Here is a 16,736-nt window from a genome sequence, read left to right as displayed (position 1 = left end):
TCATTCCTGCCTAATCTTTTTAGGCCAGTCATAACCTAAAACCTTTGCTCCCAGAAATTCTTACATCACCCTCTAAATACTGGCCTGGATTGCTGTCACCGCAAGTTTCAGTCGGGGCACCAATCTTGTCCCCTGCTCCGATCTATAGACTCTGGCCTATACAATGTCACTACAGCAGCTCGGTCCTTTCCTCCCAGACTCTTGAGATCCACCTCCTCTGCAGCAGTCCTGGATCCGAGCTTCACCCTCGTCTGCTCTCCAGCCTTCAACAAATCCTATCCATCCTCTCTCACTCTCCCTCAGCCGGTCTCCTCGTCCTATCCACGCCCTGCCAGTCCCTCCTCTCTGAAATTCTTCCCAAACAAGTCCATCGCAGCAGTCCCCCTCCGGTCTGCCGCACCCCGCACTTCTCCCGGTCCTGCCAAGCCTCCGCGTGCTTCGGAGCATTTAACAGCCCTGACTCCACAGCCCCCTCCCAGCCCACCTGCTCTCCTCTGGCAGGCGCTCCTCGGAGCCGCCAAAATCCATTCCCGCGCCCTCGGGTCGCATCCGGGACTGCGAGGCGGCCTCCTTGCTGCGGAGAGGCGACCCGGCCGCTTCACCCTTCTGGGCGCCCGGATTCCCCAGGGGACAGAGGAAGAACCCACGGCTGGTGGGCTCGGAGAAATGCACTACACCCAGGCGGCGTCAGCGTCAATGACTGGCTGCCTCAGCTGCGGTTTCCACCACAGCCACCCCCACTTCCGGCTCCAAGAACTACAACTCCCAGCAAGCCCTTCAAAGCCCGTGCCGCTTCCGGCTTGCACAGCCCTACGCAATCCGAGGCTGCGCTCGCGGTAGACGCAGACCTAAGCGGCCTGCGTGGCGGATTTGCACCTGGCCTAGAACAGAGATTGGACGCTCTAGCCTGTGTTAGTCTAGAGAGTTAGTGCGGGTGTGTTCCCCTTGGACTCCTGCCCAGCTTCACCCTGGGAACCGGGCTTAGTCGGAGGTATAAACTAGGGAATAACGCTGTTCTAATCCAAATTCGATTAACTCCACTTCAGTTTGTACTGGTTTACGACCCCCTTGGTGGTGTTTAGAGGTCTCAAGCATTTAAATAAAGAGCTCACAGACTCCGAAGGGCACAGGTCTAGTTGGGGTCACAAAAGAAGAGCAGAAGGAAATGGTTTCGGGACAAGGTTACCTGGAAGATTGATGTCAGAGCAGTTTTTGGTTCCTTGAGACAGGGTGTCGCTATAGCCCAGGCTGGCCTCGAACTTGCTATCCTTCTGTCTCAGCCTGCCGAGAGCTGGGATTACAGTTGCACCACGCTCGGCAAAGCAGAGGTTTTAAGGGTGAATACGAGTTAACCAAGAGAAAAAGGGAAGAGAAAATGAGAGAACAGCACAAGCAGACACAAGGAAGTATGCTGGGTTTAGAACTGCTGGGTCAAAGGTGGAAAGGGGGTGGGAAACAGAAAGGGGTTGGTATTTGGGCACATGCAGACCAAGTAAGTCATCAAGTGCCACTTTAAACAGTTTGGATTTTGTCCTGAAAACAGCATATCAAGGATATGCAAATCAAGTGATTTGATCCAATCTGCTACTTATTCTGACAATGAGGAGAGAAGATGGACTAAGTACTATGTTAGAGGAAAGAATAGAAAACTGGAAGTCATTATAGGGGCTAGTAGGTAATGCCAATGAGTGAAGTGAGCAAGTTGCAAGAAACAGAGATTGACCAAAATTCTCAGGGCTTATCTAAAAGGAAGTCTCATCTTAGTTGGAACTGACTGTTGTCAAAGGGACATATGGGCCTAGGGTTGCCAGATATTCTGATTTTTCAAACAAAGCTGCAATCTGCATTTTAAAGTACAAGTTCAAAAATTTTGAATGTTGGCAATTTTTTAAAAAAAATTTAAACATTGCACAAGCCAAAAAAAACCACTTGTCTGTAGGCTGAAGATGGCCCTTGGGTTGCTAGTCTAAACTTCAAGGCTAAATTAGAACAGTATCTATGAGAACAAGGAGATTCAGATTATAACAATACTAAGGCAATAAAATCCATGCTACTATGTGAAGGATGCATATGGCAAGTGTGAGAGCGGAAGAGATCAAGGATAACTCCATGAAAAACTAGAATTTTCAAACTTGAGAAAACTTGAGAATTGAAACTGAAACGAGCCAAGTTCCAATGGTTTATGCCTACTTTGAAGGCTGAGATTGGGAAGATCTTGGTTTAAGGCCATCCTGGACAAATAGTTCTCCAGACCCCATCTCCAAAATAACCAGAGCAAAATGGACAGGAGATGCGGCACAAGTGGTAGAGTAGCTGCTCTACAAACTCAAAGCCCTGAGTTCAAACCCTAATCCCACCAAAAAAAAAAAAACTTCATATTTTCTCATATTTTTCTATTAGAGGCTACATGGAGTGGAGATGGGAGGACTGGTATGATAGATCTGGCAAAAAGCTAGCAAGACCCTATCTCAGTAGAACAAGCTGGGCATGGTGGTACAGGCTAGTAAACCCAGCTATGTGGGAGGCAGAGGTAGGAATGCAGTCTAAGGCCACCAGGACAAAAATGCAAGACCCTATCTAAAAACTTAAAGCAAAAGGCTTGGAGTGGGGCTCAAATGGTAGAGTACAAGATCCTGAGTTCAAATCACAGTACTACCAAAAATTTAAAAAAGGGACAGTGATAGTCATTGAGATTTCTGTTTCTCCAAATGTATGAAATTCAGTTTTTGGCATACAATCTAATCCCAAATTATTGCAACATTATCTTACAATACACGTAGATGAAAGTCAGCTTTATCAGGAAGTTCTAAAACTAAAATTATAGTAAATGTTCTGTAAAATGGAATTTTTCTCATATGTCTAAGTCTAGGTTTATGTGTATTTTCTTTAAAGCAGGTAGTAACCGTGACCATAACCTACACAAACCACGTATACACACACACACACACACACACACGTACACACACACACACACACACACACATACCCATCCCCTCCCTCTGTCTTCCCTCATCCAAGGTTGTTAGAATCCTAAATTACTTGTGTATATGATTCCATTGTTGCCTTTGTTATGTAGTTTCTTTGCATCTATCTACATTCTTACAATGTATTATTTATAAAATATTTGTGCTTTAACTTTATTAAGATGTATTTATTCTTTGGGGCCTTACTTTTTTGCTTAATATGTTGATAAGATTCATTTGTGTTGTTGTGTCACTAGTTCATTGATTTTGTCTGCTGTGCATTAGTCCAGTGTAGGAATATATCACACTTTATTCATTCTCTCTCCTATTAATAGGCATTTGAGTTTCTAAGTTTTTGCTATTATAAACTGCTTTTGTGAACAATCTTGTATATGTCTCCTCTTGTATATAAACAAGTTTTTCTCAAGTACACATGAGAAGTAGAATTGCCTGGTCATAAGACTACTGTCCTAGCTTTTTCTGAGTGATAGAGTTGTAAATGCATAATTTTAAAAATAACTTATTATGACAAATTCTAGTCAGTTATTTAACTGTGCATAGAAGTCGAGAATATATTCACAAACCAAGGATTTTTTTTTTAGATTTTTCAATTCTTTTTTTTTCAGTATCTTTTATTTTTAATTGTTGTACTAGGGGCACATTGTGATATTTACAAAAGTTCTTACAATATATCATAGATGAATTCACCCCCTCCATCATTCTCCTTTATCCCTCCTCCTCCCATTCCTGGAATAGTTACAACAGGTCTCATTTTTCCATTTTCCTACAAGAGAACCAAGCATTTTGATTAATCCAATTTTTTTATGCATCTGAAGTCCAAATACCAAAAAAAATGCCAGATATGCAAAAATATCTAGTGTCAGGGTTCAATAGTATCACAAATACAATGGCCTTATTTAGCAACTGCTTACTGAATTTTCTTTTTTTCTTGGAGTGCTAGGGATCAAACTCAGGGTCTCATACGTGCTAGGTAACTGCTCTCCCACTGAGCTACTCCTGTATTGTATTGTAAAAGTCAGAAAACTTGTCTGGTGGAGTAACTCAAGTGGCCTAGCAAGAGAGAGGCCCTGAGTTCAAATCCCAGTACCACCACCAAAAAAAGAAAAATCAGAAAACTTGAAGTTTACTTGATCTCAAGCATTCATTTCCAAGTTTACCATAATGCTATTTTTATACAAACAATAGTCCTAGAGAAGCACTGGTAGAAAGTCAATTTCACTCAAAGATCAACTTATCCAGTATGAATTGAGGAATACTTTGTGTGTGTGATACTGGGGATTGAACTCAGGGCTTTGCACTTGCTAGGCAAGTACTCTACCACTTAAGCCACACACCCTCAACTCTGAGATATCTTTTTAAAAGATACAAACTTTAAGTAGGGGGAAATTGTGTGACTTACATAAATTTGTTTAGTTTTGCAAAATTCTACAATTGGACATTAAATCCAAATGGATATTGACCTGGTAGTCAAGACCCTTACCTGCCCAGGGAAGACAAGGCAGAATAAGAAATGAGCTGAGGGGGTCCAGCCCCTGAGTTTAAGAAGAATTCCCCCTCAAGTTCTCCTTTCTACCCAAAGTAGGTTCCCCAGTCAGAGAAAACTGGTGGTCATAGACTTGTAGACCAGTTAACGGTCCTTTAAACTGGCAAGCTGGAGTGGGAGGCCCCTCTGTAGCTCATGACTTCTCTAAAGGCAGCAGCTATGCCTGTGACCTTGTTTGTCATGGTCTCTGCTGTATCCCCAGTATCGGGCACTCAAACTATTGAATAATGAATAAACAAATGAATCCTAAGATTAAAAGGCAGAAGACTAGAACAACAGAATATCAGAATAAAAGAAATGAGCAACATAGAAGGGGAACAAATGCTACAGCAACAAGGGGCAGGGTGTGTGTGGGGAGCTTTCTGCTTATAGCAGAAAACGTTGGTAAATGTGGTAGAATGGGGAGAAAAGAGCAGGAAAGAGAAGAAAAGCTGGGCATGGCAGAACACTACTATAAGCCCAGCACTTGGGAGGCTGAGGCAGGAGGATTGTGAGTGTGATGTCAGCCTGGGCTATATAGTGACAATCTGTCTCAAAAAAAAAAAAAGATCTGTATTGTATATAAAAGTAGCTTAAAGGAGCTTAGTATAAGTAATAAGTAGTCATGATACCAACTAAATGACTACAAGCAGACATTATACCTACCTAATACATACTTTCCCTGTATGTAATACAAGTTTCCTTATGATGTCATTCCCTTATTATACCGCTGTAATACACATTACATCAACAATGAATTCTAGAAATCCTCTTCTGAAAAGCAAAAGGCTTGGGTGGTAGAGCAGTGGCTTAAAGCAGTAGAGTGCCTGCCTCCAAGGCACAAAGCCCTGAGTTCAAACCTCAGTACTGCCAAAAAAGAAAGAAAGAAAGAAAACCTTGGGGCTAGAAATGTAGCTCAGTTGTAGAGCAATTGTCTAGCATATGCAAGGCCCAGCACCACAAAAACAAACAAACAAACAAAAAAACTCATGAAAAGTAAAAGGGCTGATGGAAAAATCACACAGACATTGTAAGAGAAGGAGGTTGCATACCAGTGTCACTCAAAAACAGACAAATCCTTGACGAAATATTAGCAAATTAAATCCAACATTATATAAAAAGAATAATATCCCATGATCATGCACATTTATCTCAGCAATGAAGTATTTGAAAATCAATGTAATTCGCCAGTGAATGATAAATTTTTTAAAAAATTGATCATCTCAATAGACGCAGCAAAAGCATTAAAGCTCAACACTTATAATTAAAACTTAGCAAACCACAAGTAGAAGGGAACTTCTTCAACCTAATAAATGGCATCTAAAAAAATCTGTCAACTTAAGGATAAAAGACTGAATGCTTTTCCTCTGGGGTTGGGAAAAAGGCATTGAGAACAAGGCAAAGACATTCAGTTTTACCACTAATTAAACATGGTACTAGAGTCCCCACTCAGTGCATACAGTAAGAAAAAGAAATAAAAGGCATATAGATGAGAGACAATTATGCTAAGTGAAATAATCCAGCTTAAAAGATGCATATTGAATGATTCGTGTAAAAGTCTAGAAAATGCAAATTAATCTACAGTGACAGGAATCAGATCATTGGTTGCAAAAGCAGTAGGTAAGGGGAAGGATTACAAAGCAACACTAGAAAACTTTTAGGAATGATGGATAGATTTATGATTCTGACAATGGTAGAAATCACAAGTAGATGCACTGCACACCTTTATAAACTGTACACTTTTTAAACTTTATAAACTGTACACTTTAAATATATATATCTTTTATTGTCTGTCAATTATATCTCAATAAAATGGAGAAAGAGGAAACTTAAAAGGCACATGAAACCAAAACATTAAGGGGTGAAGTATATAAGACTTGTGCTTACCTTTGAGGAGAATGTAGATTTCTAAGCATATTATGAAAAGAGAAAGTGTTTATAGGAAAGTATGCTGTTTTTAAGGTTACCAGATTTAGAAAATAAAATAGAAGACTCCCAGTTAAGCCAGGCACACTGACTCACTCCTGTAATCCTAGATATTTAGGAGGCATAAAGTTCACAAGACCCCCATCTCAACCAGTAACAGCTGGCCATGGTAGGAGGTGCCTGTCATCCCAACTATGCAGGGAGGCACAATAGGAAGATCCTGATTCAGCCATGCCAGGCATAAAGCGAGACCCTATCTACAAAATAATCAACACAAGCCAAGCACCTGGTGGCTCACATCTGTAATCCTAGCTACTAAGAAGGCAGAAATCAGGATGATTGAGGTTCGAAGCCAGCAGAAAAATAGTTTGTGAGACCCTATCTTGAAAAAACTCATCACAAAAAAGGGTTGGACTCTGGAAAAAAATTTGGAGGCTACTTAAAAAGCTAAACGTTGATCTACCACTTGATCCAGCAATACCACTCTTGGGGATATACCCAAAAGACTGTGACACAGGTTACTCCAGAGGCACTCGCACACCCATGTTTATTGCAGCACTATTCACAATAGCCAAGTTATGGAAACAGCCAAGATGCCCCAGCACTGACGAATGGATTAAGAAAATGTGGTATCTATACACAATGGAATTTTATGCAGCCATGAAGAAGAATGAAATGTTATCATTCGCTGGTAAATGGATGGAATTGGAGAACATCATTCTGAGTGAGGTTAGCCTGGCCCAAAAGACCAAAAATCATATGTTCTCCTTCATATGCGGACATTAGATCAAGGGGAAACACAACAAGGGGATTGGACTTTGAACACTTGACAAAAGCAAGAGCACACAAGGGAGGGATGAGGATAGGTAAGACACCTAAAAAATTAGCTAGCATTTGTTGCCCTTAACGCAGAGAAACTAAAGCAGATACCTTAAAAGCAACTGAGGCCAATAGGAAAAGGGGACCAGGAACTAGAGAAAAGGTTAGATCAAAAAGAATTAACCTAGAAGGTAACACACATGCACAGGAAATTAATGTGAGTCAACTCCCTGTATAGCTATCCTTATCTCAACCAGCAAAAACCCTTGTTCCTTCCTATTATTGCTCATACTCTCTCTTCAACAAAATTAGAGATAAGGGCAAAATAATTTCTGCTGGGTATTGAGGGGGTGGGGGGGGAGAGGGAAGGGGTGGAGTGGGTGGTAAGGGACGGGGTGGGGGCAGGGGGGAGAAATGACCCAAGCCTTGTGTGCACATATGAATAATAAAACAATAAAAATAAATAAATAAATAAAAATAAAAAAAATAAAAAGAATTTTAAATTTAAATAAAGTTGTTTTTTCAATTAAAAAGAAAAGGGTCAGTGGAGTGGCTCAAGGTGTAGGCCCTGAGTTTAAGCCCCAGTACCACAAAACAAACAAACAAACAAATCAACACAAAAAAGGCTGGCGGAGTGGCTCAAGTTGTACAGTGGATGCCTAGCAAGTATGAGGCCCTGAGTTTAACCCCTAGTATGGCAAAAAACAAAATCAAACAAACAAACAAGAAAACCTCCCAGTTAAACTTGAACTCCAGATAAATAATAAATGAAAGATAGTAAAAGAAGTTGTTAATGTGAAACCTGGGACATACACCAAATAATTGTTCACCTGAAATCCAAATTTAGTTGGCCCTTTATTTTCTCTGCCATCTTAAATGTTGTCTTACCCACACTGTATGAAATCAAGTCCCTAAAAAAGGTAGCTGCTGATTTCAATTTAGATGAAGCTGCTGAACTGCTGTACTGCAGGCAAAGGATATATGCCCAGTGTCTAGCACAGTGCCTTATTCATGGCAGTGCTCACAAAATACCTTCTGCCCAGCAAGCTGTGGAAGACAGAAACTATATCCATTTTGCTTACCATTTTAGTCCAAGGGTTTATTAAAATACCTGGTGCTCAATGAATATATGATCAAATGAACAGCTGACACCAATGCCCCCGGAAAATTGTATGATTGCCCCTTTAAGTCCAGAGTTTGTAGCTCACTGATTGTCTTATGGACAGGTCCTGGTTCTGATTTCTTGGCTCATATCCCTTTTTCATTTTTGATGTATGTTTCTTAGGTTGCTATTTTGTTTTGTGACTTACCTACTGTCTGATTATTACCCACAAAGCCTCACTCTTGTATTCTTGCTTTTTCCTGGAGAATCTGAGAGATTGCACAGAGCCTGTGAGCCCTACAGTCCTTGGGGAAACTTGAAACTACAAAAAACACAGGAGAATTCCAGGATGGTGGCTAGAGGGAAGAAGCAGAGAGCATGCCTCCTAAAGTAAAATCTTGGAGAGACGCTGGAGATACACTGTACAGGAAAAACTACCAAGAGGCAAAACTTTGACTCCTCCACACCTCCACCCCATGCATAGCATCTCCACTTCATGTTAAATGGAGAAACCAGGAGGGCTCCGGTGCTGCCATCAGACACCAGTGCCCAGACGGCTTGGGAAGATGCAGACCATAAGGTGAGCTAAGAGGCACGTGGTCCTCCCACAGACAACCCTGGGCCAGATCAGCATAGCCCCCTGGACAGACCGACCCCCACCCAGGGCAAAAAGGAAAAAAACCCTGAATAATAAGCAATAACAACAAAAACGACACGTAGCAAAGAGGGCAGAGCACCCTGAGCGCAGCAGAGGGGGAGGGGAATCCCTCACAGAACTGTAAATAAACAAACCAGGCCAGAGAAGGCAGGAGCAGGGGCACATACCCAGCAACCAGGAGCGGGAAAGCTTGTAAAAGTGGCGGTGAGAGGGGGGGAAGACCCACTTCCCACGTGAGCTGTAAATAAATACACCAGCCTGAGAAAGCAGGTGCAGTGTCACCTCCCCCAGGGTGCTTGGAAAGGGGAAAGCTTGTAGCAGTGGCATGGCTCCCAGGAGAACTCTAAGTAAACAAAGTCTGCAGGGCCAGGTGAGTGTTAAGGTCACTCCTGAGATCTGCATAAATAAAGCTGCCAGCAACAGCAGGCTGACAGCAGCAGTGCAGCCTCAGATAGCCATTCACAGAACTGTCTCCAGACTCTTTTTTTTTTTTCTCTTCCTTTGATGAGACAACAACCAAACTACACCAGCATGCTGAAAAACTTACTGAAACTGTATTGCTATTGAATTTGGGACACTTTGTGGTGTTTTTTTTTGTTTTGTTTTGTTTTGTTTTGTCTTCTTTTATTTTGTTTGGGTTTTTTCCACTTTGATGAGACAACAAAAGAACTACTTCTGAGACACCATCTCCAGGATTGGAGGCTGAGGGACGAACACCAAAATTATTAAGACTGAAACTTTATTGCATTTGAGCATGGAGATTTTTCTTTTTTTAATTATTATTATTTTTTTATTCATTATTTATTTATTTATTTATCCAATCCTCTCGCTCTCTAATGCCTGTTCAGCTTACTGTTGATTAGTACACGATCTCTTCCTGTTTATATCTTTGAAACTTTTTTTGTTTGTTTCCTTGGTTTGTTTTTTTCTACTTGTTTATTTGTTTTTCCCTTTTTCTTTAACTTCTTTGCTTTCCATCTTCTCTCACCCTTCCATTCTAAATATTACCAGTGTTATTATTACAAGCTAGAAAATATTTAACTGCACACAGTACAGGGACAATAACAACACCAAGGGAAATGACAGGAAGACAGAAAAAACAGGGAAACCAGTTTCCCCACAGCAAAAAATTAGTACAGGAACCAGAGGGAAATGAAGAAAACAGATACTCAGATCCAGACTCCAACAAAATGAAGATAAACTATCCCAAAGAACCCAATGAAGCCCACAAGAATAATTTAAAAGAAGAAATACTACAGGTACTCAATGAGAATTTTATAGAGACGATACTGGATATGGTCAACCAAAATGTACAGGAGACACTCAAGAAATTCCAAGACAACAAAAATAGAGAATTTGAAAAAGCAAAAAAAAGAAATAAAAGAAACCATAGAAGCACTATATAAACACCAAAGTGAAACAAAAAACACGATTAATAAAGAGATAAATGAACTCAGGACAAAAATACACAACATTAAAGAAGAAACCACCCAGGATATGGAAAACCTCAGAAAAAGGAACGAAACAGAATTGCAAAACCAAACAGAAGGCGAATCCAGCAGACTAGAACAAACAGAAGACAGAATCTCAGAACTCTAAGATGAAATGGTAATTAAAGGAAAAAACTGAAGAACTATTACTTAAACAAATCAAGACCTGTGAAAAGAAAATGCAAGAACTCACCGACTCCATCAAAAGACCAAACCTGAGAATCATGGGCATTGAAGAAGGAGAAGAGGTACAAGCAAGGGAATGTATAATATATGCAAAAAACTAGTAACAGAAAATTTCCCAAATCTAGAGAAATCTATTCCCATACAGATACAAGAGGCCTCCAGAACACCAAATAGACCAGACCAAAATAGATCTACCCCATGGCATATTATAATTAAAACAATAAATACAGAGACCCGAGAAAGCATACTGAAGGATGTAAGAGAGAAAAAACAAATAACAAATGACATCAAAATCACAGCAGACTTCTGAACAGGAACATTAAAAGCAAGAAGAGCTTGGGGAGAGATTTTCCAGGCACTGATGAAAATAACTTCAAAGCCAGGATACTCTACCCAGCAAAACTATCATTCAAAATAGATGGAGCAATAAAAGTCTTCCATGATAAGCAGAAACTAAAACAATATGTGACCACCACTACAAAAGATTCTTCAAGGGATTCTGCGCACAGAAAGTGAAACCCAACATAACCATGAAAGGGCAGGCAACAACAAACTACAGGAAAAGAAAAAACAAGAAAATAGAGAGTAACCTCAACTCAAACCTTCAAACAACTAAGACAAGTAAATGACAGGAATCACCACATACCTATCAGTACTAACACTTAATGTTAACAGACTTAATTCCCCCATCAAAAGGTACCATTTTGACAAAATGGATTAAAAAGGAAGATCCAACAATTTGTTGCTTACAGGAGACTCATCTCACCGACAGAAATAAGCATAGGCTTAGGATGAAGGGCTGGAAGAAGATTTACCAAGCCAATGGCCCCCGAAAACAGACAGGAGTAGCAATACTTACGTCTGACAAAGTAGACTTCAAACCTACGTTGATCAAATGAGATAAAGAAGGACATTCCATACTAATAAAAGAGGAAATTGACCAAAAGGAAGTAAAAATTATCAACCTATATGCACCAAATGTCAATGCAACCAATTTCATCAAACATACCATGAAGGACCTAAAAGCATATATTAACTACAACACAGTGGTTGTGGGAGACTTTAACACCCCATTATCATCAATAGATAGGTCATCCAAACAAAAAATCAATAAAGAAATCCAAGATCTAAAATATACAATAGATCAAATGGACCTACTTGCTGTCTACAGAACATTTCATCCAATTTCTACAGAATATACATTCTTCTCAGTAGCCCATGGAACCTTCTCCAAAATACATCATATTCTAGGGCACAAAGCATGCCTCAGCAAATATAAGAAAACAGAAATTATACCATGCATTCTATCTGATCACAATGCAATAAAACTAGAACTCAACAATAAAAGTAAAGACAAAAAACATGCAAACAGCTGGAAACTGAATAACTCACTACTTAATGACCAATGGGTCACTGATGAAATAAAAGAGGAAATTAAAAAGTTCTTGGAAGTCAATGAAAATGAAAACACAACGTACCGGAACCTATGAGACACAGCAAAGGCCATCCTGAGAGGAAAAGTTAGAGCCATGAGTGCATATATTAAATCAATGCCAAATCAATGCCCTAATGATACATCTCAAACTCCTAAAAAAACAAGAACAAGCAAATCCCAAAACAAATAGAAGAAGAGAAATAATAAAAATAAGAGCTGAAATCAATGAAATACAAACCAAAAAAACCATACAAAGAATCAATGAAACAAAAAGTTGATTCTTTGAAAAAATAAACCAGATCAACAGACCACTGGCAAACCTGACTAAAATGAGGAGAGAAAAAACCCAAATTAGTAGAATCAGGAATGCAAAAGGGGAGATAACAACAATCACCATGGAAGTCCAGGAAATCATCAGAGACTACTTCGAGAAATTATATTCAAATAAATTCAAAAATCTTAAAGAAATGGACAGATTTCTAGATACATAACCATCCAAAACTGAACCAAGAGGAAATTAATCACCTGAATAGATCTATAACACAACATGAAATTGAAGCAGTAATCAAGAGTCTCCCTAAAAAGAAAAGTCCAGGACCTGATGGATTCTCTGCTGAATTCTATCAGAACTTTAAAGAAGAACTGATGCCAACCCTCCTTAAACTGTTCCACGAAGTAGAAAGGGAAGGAAAACTGCCTAACACATTTTATGAGCCAGTATTACACTTATCCCAAAACCAGGCAAAGTTCTCCAAAAAGGACAACTAAAAGGCCAATCTCCTTAATGAACATTGATGCAAAAATCTTCAACAAAATAATGGTAAACCAAATTCAACAACACATCAAAAAGATTATCCACCATGACAAAGTAGACTTCATCCCAGGAATGCAGGGGTGGTTCAACATACGAAAATTAAACCACATTAATAGAAGCAAAGACAAAAACCACTTGATCATCTCAATAGATGCAGAAAAAGCCTTTGATAAGATCCAACACTATTACATGATAAAACCTCTAAGAAAACTAGGAATTGAAGGAAAATACCTCAACATTATTAAAGCTATATATGACAAACCTACAGCCAGCAATATACTTAACGGAGAAAAACTGAAACCATTCCCACTAAAATCAGGACCTAGACAAGGATTCCCACTATTGCCACTCCTATTCAACATAGTACTGGAATTCCTAGCCACAGCAATTAGGCAAGAAGAAGGAATAAAAGGAATACAAATAGGTAAAGAAACTGTCAAAATATCCCTATTTGCATACGACATGATCCTATACCTTAAAGACCCAAAAACTCAACTCAAAAGCTCCTAGACACCTTTAATAGCTATAGCAAGGTAGCAGGATATAAAATCAACACAGAAAAATCATTAGCATTTCTATACATTAAAAATGAACAAACTGAAAAAGAATATATGAAAACAATTCCATTTACAATAGCCTCAAAAAAATCAAATACCTAGGTGTAAACCTAACAAAAGATGTGAACAACCAATACAAGGAAAACTATAAACTTCTGAAGAAAGAGATTGAGGAAGACTATAGAAAGTGGAGAGATCTCCCATGCTCATGGATTGGTAGAATCAACATAGTAAAAATGTCTATACTCCCAAAAAATCTACATGTTTAATGCAATTCCCATCAAAATTCCAATGACATTCATTAAAGAGGTTGAAAAATCTACCGTTAAATTTATATGGAAACACAAGAGGCCACGAATAGCCAAGGCAATACTCAGTCGAAAGAACAACGCTTGAGGTATCACAATACCCGAGTTCAACTATATTACAAAGCAATAACAATAAAAACAGCATGGTACTGGTACAAAAACAGACATGAAGACCAGTGGAACAGGACAGAAGACCCAGATATGAAGCCACACAACTATAACCAACTTGTCTTTGTCAAAGGCGCTAAAAATGTATGATGGAGGAAAGACAGCCTCTTCAACAAAAACTACTGGGAAAACTGGTTAGCAGTCTGCAAAAAGCTGAAACTAGATCCATGTATATCACCCTATACCAATATTAACTCAAAATGGATCAAGGATCTTAATATCAGACCACAAAGTCTAAAGTTGGTACAGGAAAGAGTAGGAAATACTCTGGAATTAATAGGTATAGGCAAGAACTTTCTCAATGGAATCCCAGCAGCACAGGAACTAAGAGATAGCATATATAAATGGGACTTCATAAAACTAAAAAGCTTCTGCTCAACAAAAGAAATAGTCTCTAAATTGAAGAGAACACCCACAGAGTGGGAGAAAATATTTGCCAGCTACACGTCAGACAAAGGACTGATAACCAGAATATATAGGGAACTTAAAAAACTACGTTCTCCCAAAACTAATGAACCAATAAAGAAATGGGCAAGTGAACTAAACAGAACTTTCTCAAAAGAAGAAATTCAAATGGCCAAAAAACACATGAAAAAATGCTCACCATCTCTAGCAATAAAGGAAATGCAAATTAAAACCACACTAAGAAAAAAAAAAAACCACACTAAAATTCCACCTCACCCCTGTTAGAATAGCCATTATTAGCAACACCAGCAACAACAGGTGTTGGTGAGGATTCGAGGAAAAAGGAACACTCTTACACTGCTGGTGGGAATGCAAACTAGTACAGCCACTGTGAAAAAAAATTTGGAGGCTACTTAAAAAGCTAGACATTGATCTATCATTTGATCCAGCAATACCACTCTTGGGGATACACCCAAAAGACGGTGTCACAAGGTTACTCCAGAGGCACCCGCACACCCATGTTTATTGCAGCACTATTCACAATAGCCAAGTTATGGAAACAGCCAAGATGCCCCACTACTGACAAATGGATCAAGAAAATGTGGTATCTACACACATGGAATTTTATGCAGCCATGAAGAAAAACAAAATGTTATCATTCGCTGGTAAATGGATGGAATTGGAGAACATCATTCTGAGTGAGGTTAGCCTGGCCCAAAAGACCAAAACTCGAATGTTCTCCCTCATATGCGGATATTTAGCTCAAGGGCAAACACAACAATGGGATTGGACTTTGATCACATGATAAAAGCGAGAGCACACAAGGGAGGGGTGAGAATAGGTAAGACACCTAAAAAATCAGCTAGCATTTGTTGCCCTCAATGCAGAGAAACTAAAGCAGATACTTTAAAGCAACTGAGGCCAATAAGAGAAGGGGACCAGGAACTAGAGAAAAGGTTTAATCAAGAAGAATTAACCTAGAAGGTAATACACATGCACAGGAAATCAGTGCGAGTCAACTCCCTGTATAGCTATCCTTATCTCAACCAGCAAAAACCCTTGTTCCTTCCTATTATTGTTTATACTCTCTCTTCAACAAAATCAGAGATAAAGGCAAAACAGTTTTTGCTGGGTAGTGAGGGGGGGGAAGAGGTGGGAGGTAAAGGAGAGGGTGGGGGAAGGGGGGAGAAATGACCCAAACATTGTATGCACATATGAATTTAAAAAAACACTCAGCAAGGATTGCCTAATGAAATATTGAAGCATGTCCTGTAGAGTTAAGGAAACTTGGGACAGAGCTTCAGTTCTGAGAGAAGACCAGGAAAACAGAGAATCTTTATTATTTTGGTGGTTGGAGGATTTTACATATTTGGAATTTTTGTTATCTGTCCTAGAAATACCCAAAGTACAAAAACTTCCAAACTCTAAATACATTAATTTTCTTACATAAAATAGGTTTTTACAAAATCTAAATACCTTAATTTCTTACATGAAATTAGGAAGTTAATCTGAAATTTGCTCCTACAAATGAGCAGATGTTGCAAAGCAGGCACTCTACCACTTGAACCACACATCCAGTCCATGTTGCTCTGGTTATTTTGGAAATGAATTCTCACAAACTATTTGCACAGCTAGTCTTGAACAGCTATCCTCCCATTCTCAGCTCCCAAGTATCTAGTGTCATAAGCCACTGGCCTAGAAGTTATTTCTAGTGAGAGAGGGCTAGTATGGGTAGAAAATATCTTGTGCTTAGAGAATTTTAGAACTGTAAAGAACCTAAGAAAGTATAGTATAACTTATGTGCTTAGTATCACTACTTTCTTGCTTTGAAGATGAGTATAAGGCTCAGAGATGCTTGCAAAATCACATGGTGAATGACTGAAGCGAGGGATAAAGGAAAACTTAAGTCTCCTATAACTTTTATCTCTGTAATCTAGTTTCTCTACTTAGCAGTCCACAGAAAGGTGGAAACTACAGGGGGACATAGAAAAATGAAATGCCCTTACACAGCCCATTCTTGTTATTTATTTATTTTTTAATTTTTATGGAACGCTTCATGAATTTGCGTATCATCCTTGCACAGGGGCCATGCTAATCTCTCTATCATTCTAATTTTAGTATATGTGCTGCTGAAGCGAACACCACATCCCATTCCTGACTTGCTAAATATTGTTCTTCAATTTTCCGAGTTCAAAGCTTTTTTTGCCATTAAAGTTGCATTACTCCCCTGCCCCTCCCGCCTTTGAGATAGGTCTTGCTATATAGCCCAGGCTGGGATCTTTCTGCTTCAGCTTCTCAAGCATGAGATTATAGGTGTGTGCCACCACACCTTACTCCCTTGTACCTTTGATCTGTGTGTTCT

General features: G+C 39.4%; 1 protein-coding gene and 1 non-coding gene across 9 annotated transcripts in view; both read right to left on the bottom strand.

Moving 5' to 3' along the window:
- Rubcn (rubicon autophagy regulator) overlaps positions 1–16,736 on the bottom strand; it is a 65,302-nt gene that overhangs the window by 45,534 nt on the left and 3,032 nt on the right. For 3 of the 8 annotated variants that reach the window (XM_074073379.1, XM_074073381.1, XM_074073382.1), the window contains exon 1: positions 485–737. The exons of 2 other annotated variants lie outside the window; for them this stretch is intronic. In XM_074073379.1, the coding sequence (XP_073929480.1) occupies positions 485–549 (65 nt within the window). In that variant the 5' untranslated portion in view covers positions 550–737. Of the gene's footprint in view, positions 1–484; positions 738–1,186; positions 1,403–16,736 lie in introns of those variants that run through there. 3 more of the 8 variants (XM_020184848.2, XM_020184849.2, XM_074073384.1) reach the window with 2 other exon arrangements.
- Positions 16,413–16,516, bottom strand: LOC141423607 (U6 spliceosomal RNA). Its single transcript, XR_012448450.1, has one exon. It is a non-coding gene; the product is annotated as a U6 spliceosomal RNA (small nuclear RNA).

This window comes from Castor canadensis, chromosome 5 (genome assembly GCF_047511655.1).
Source record: "Castor canadensis chromosome 5, mCasCan1.hap1v2, whole genome shotgun sequence".
Taxonomy (NCBI): domain Eukaryota; kingdom Metazoa; phylum Chordata; class Mammalia; order Rodentia; family Castoridae; genus Castor; species Castor canadensis.
This window is presented reverse-complemented; position numbering and strand designations above follow the sequence as displayed.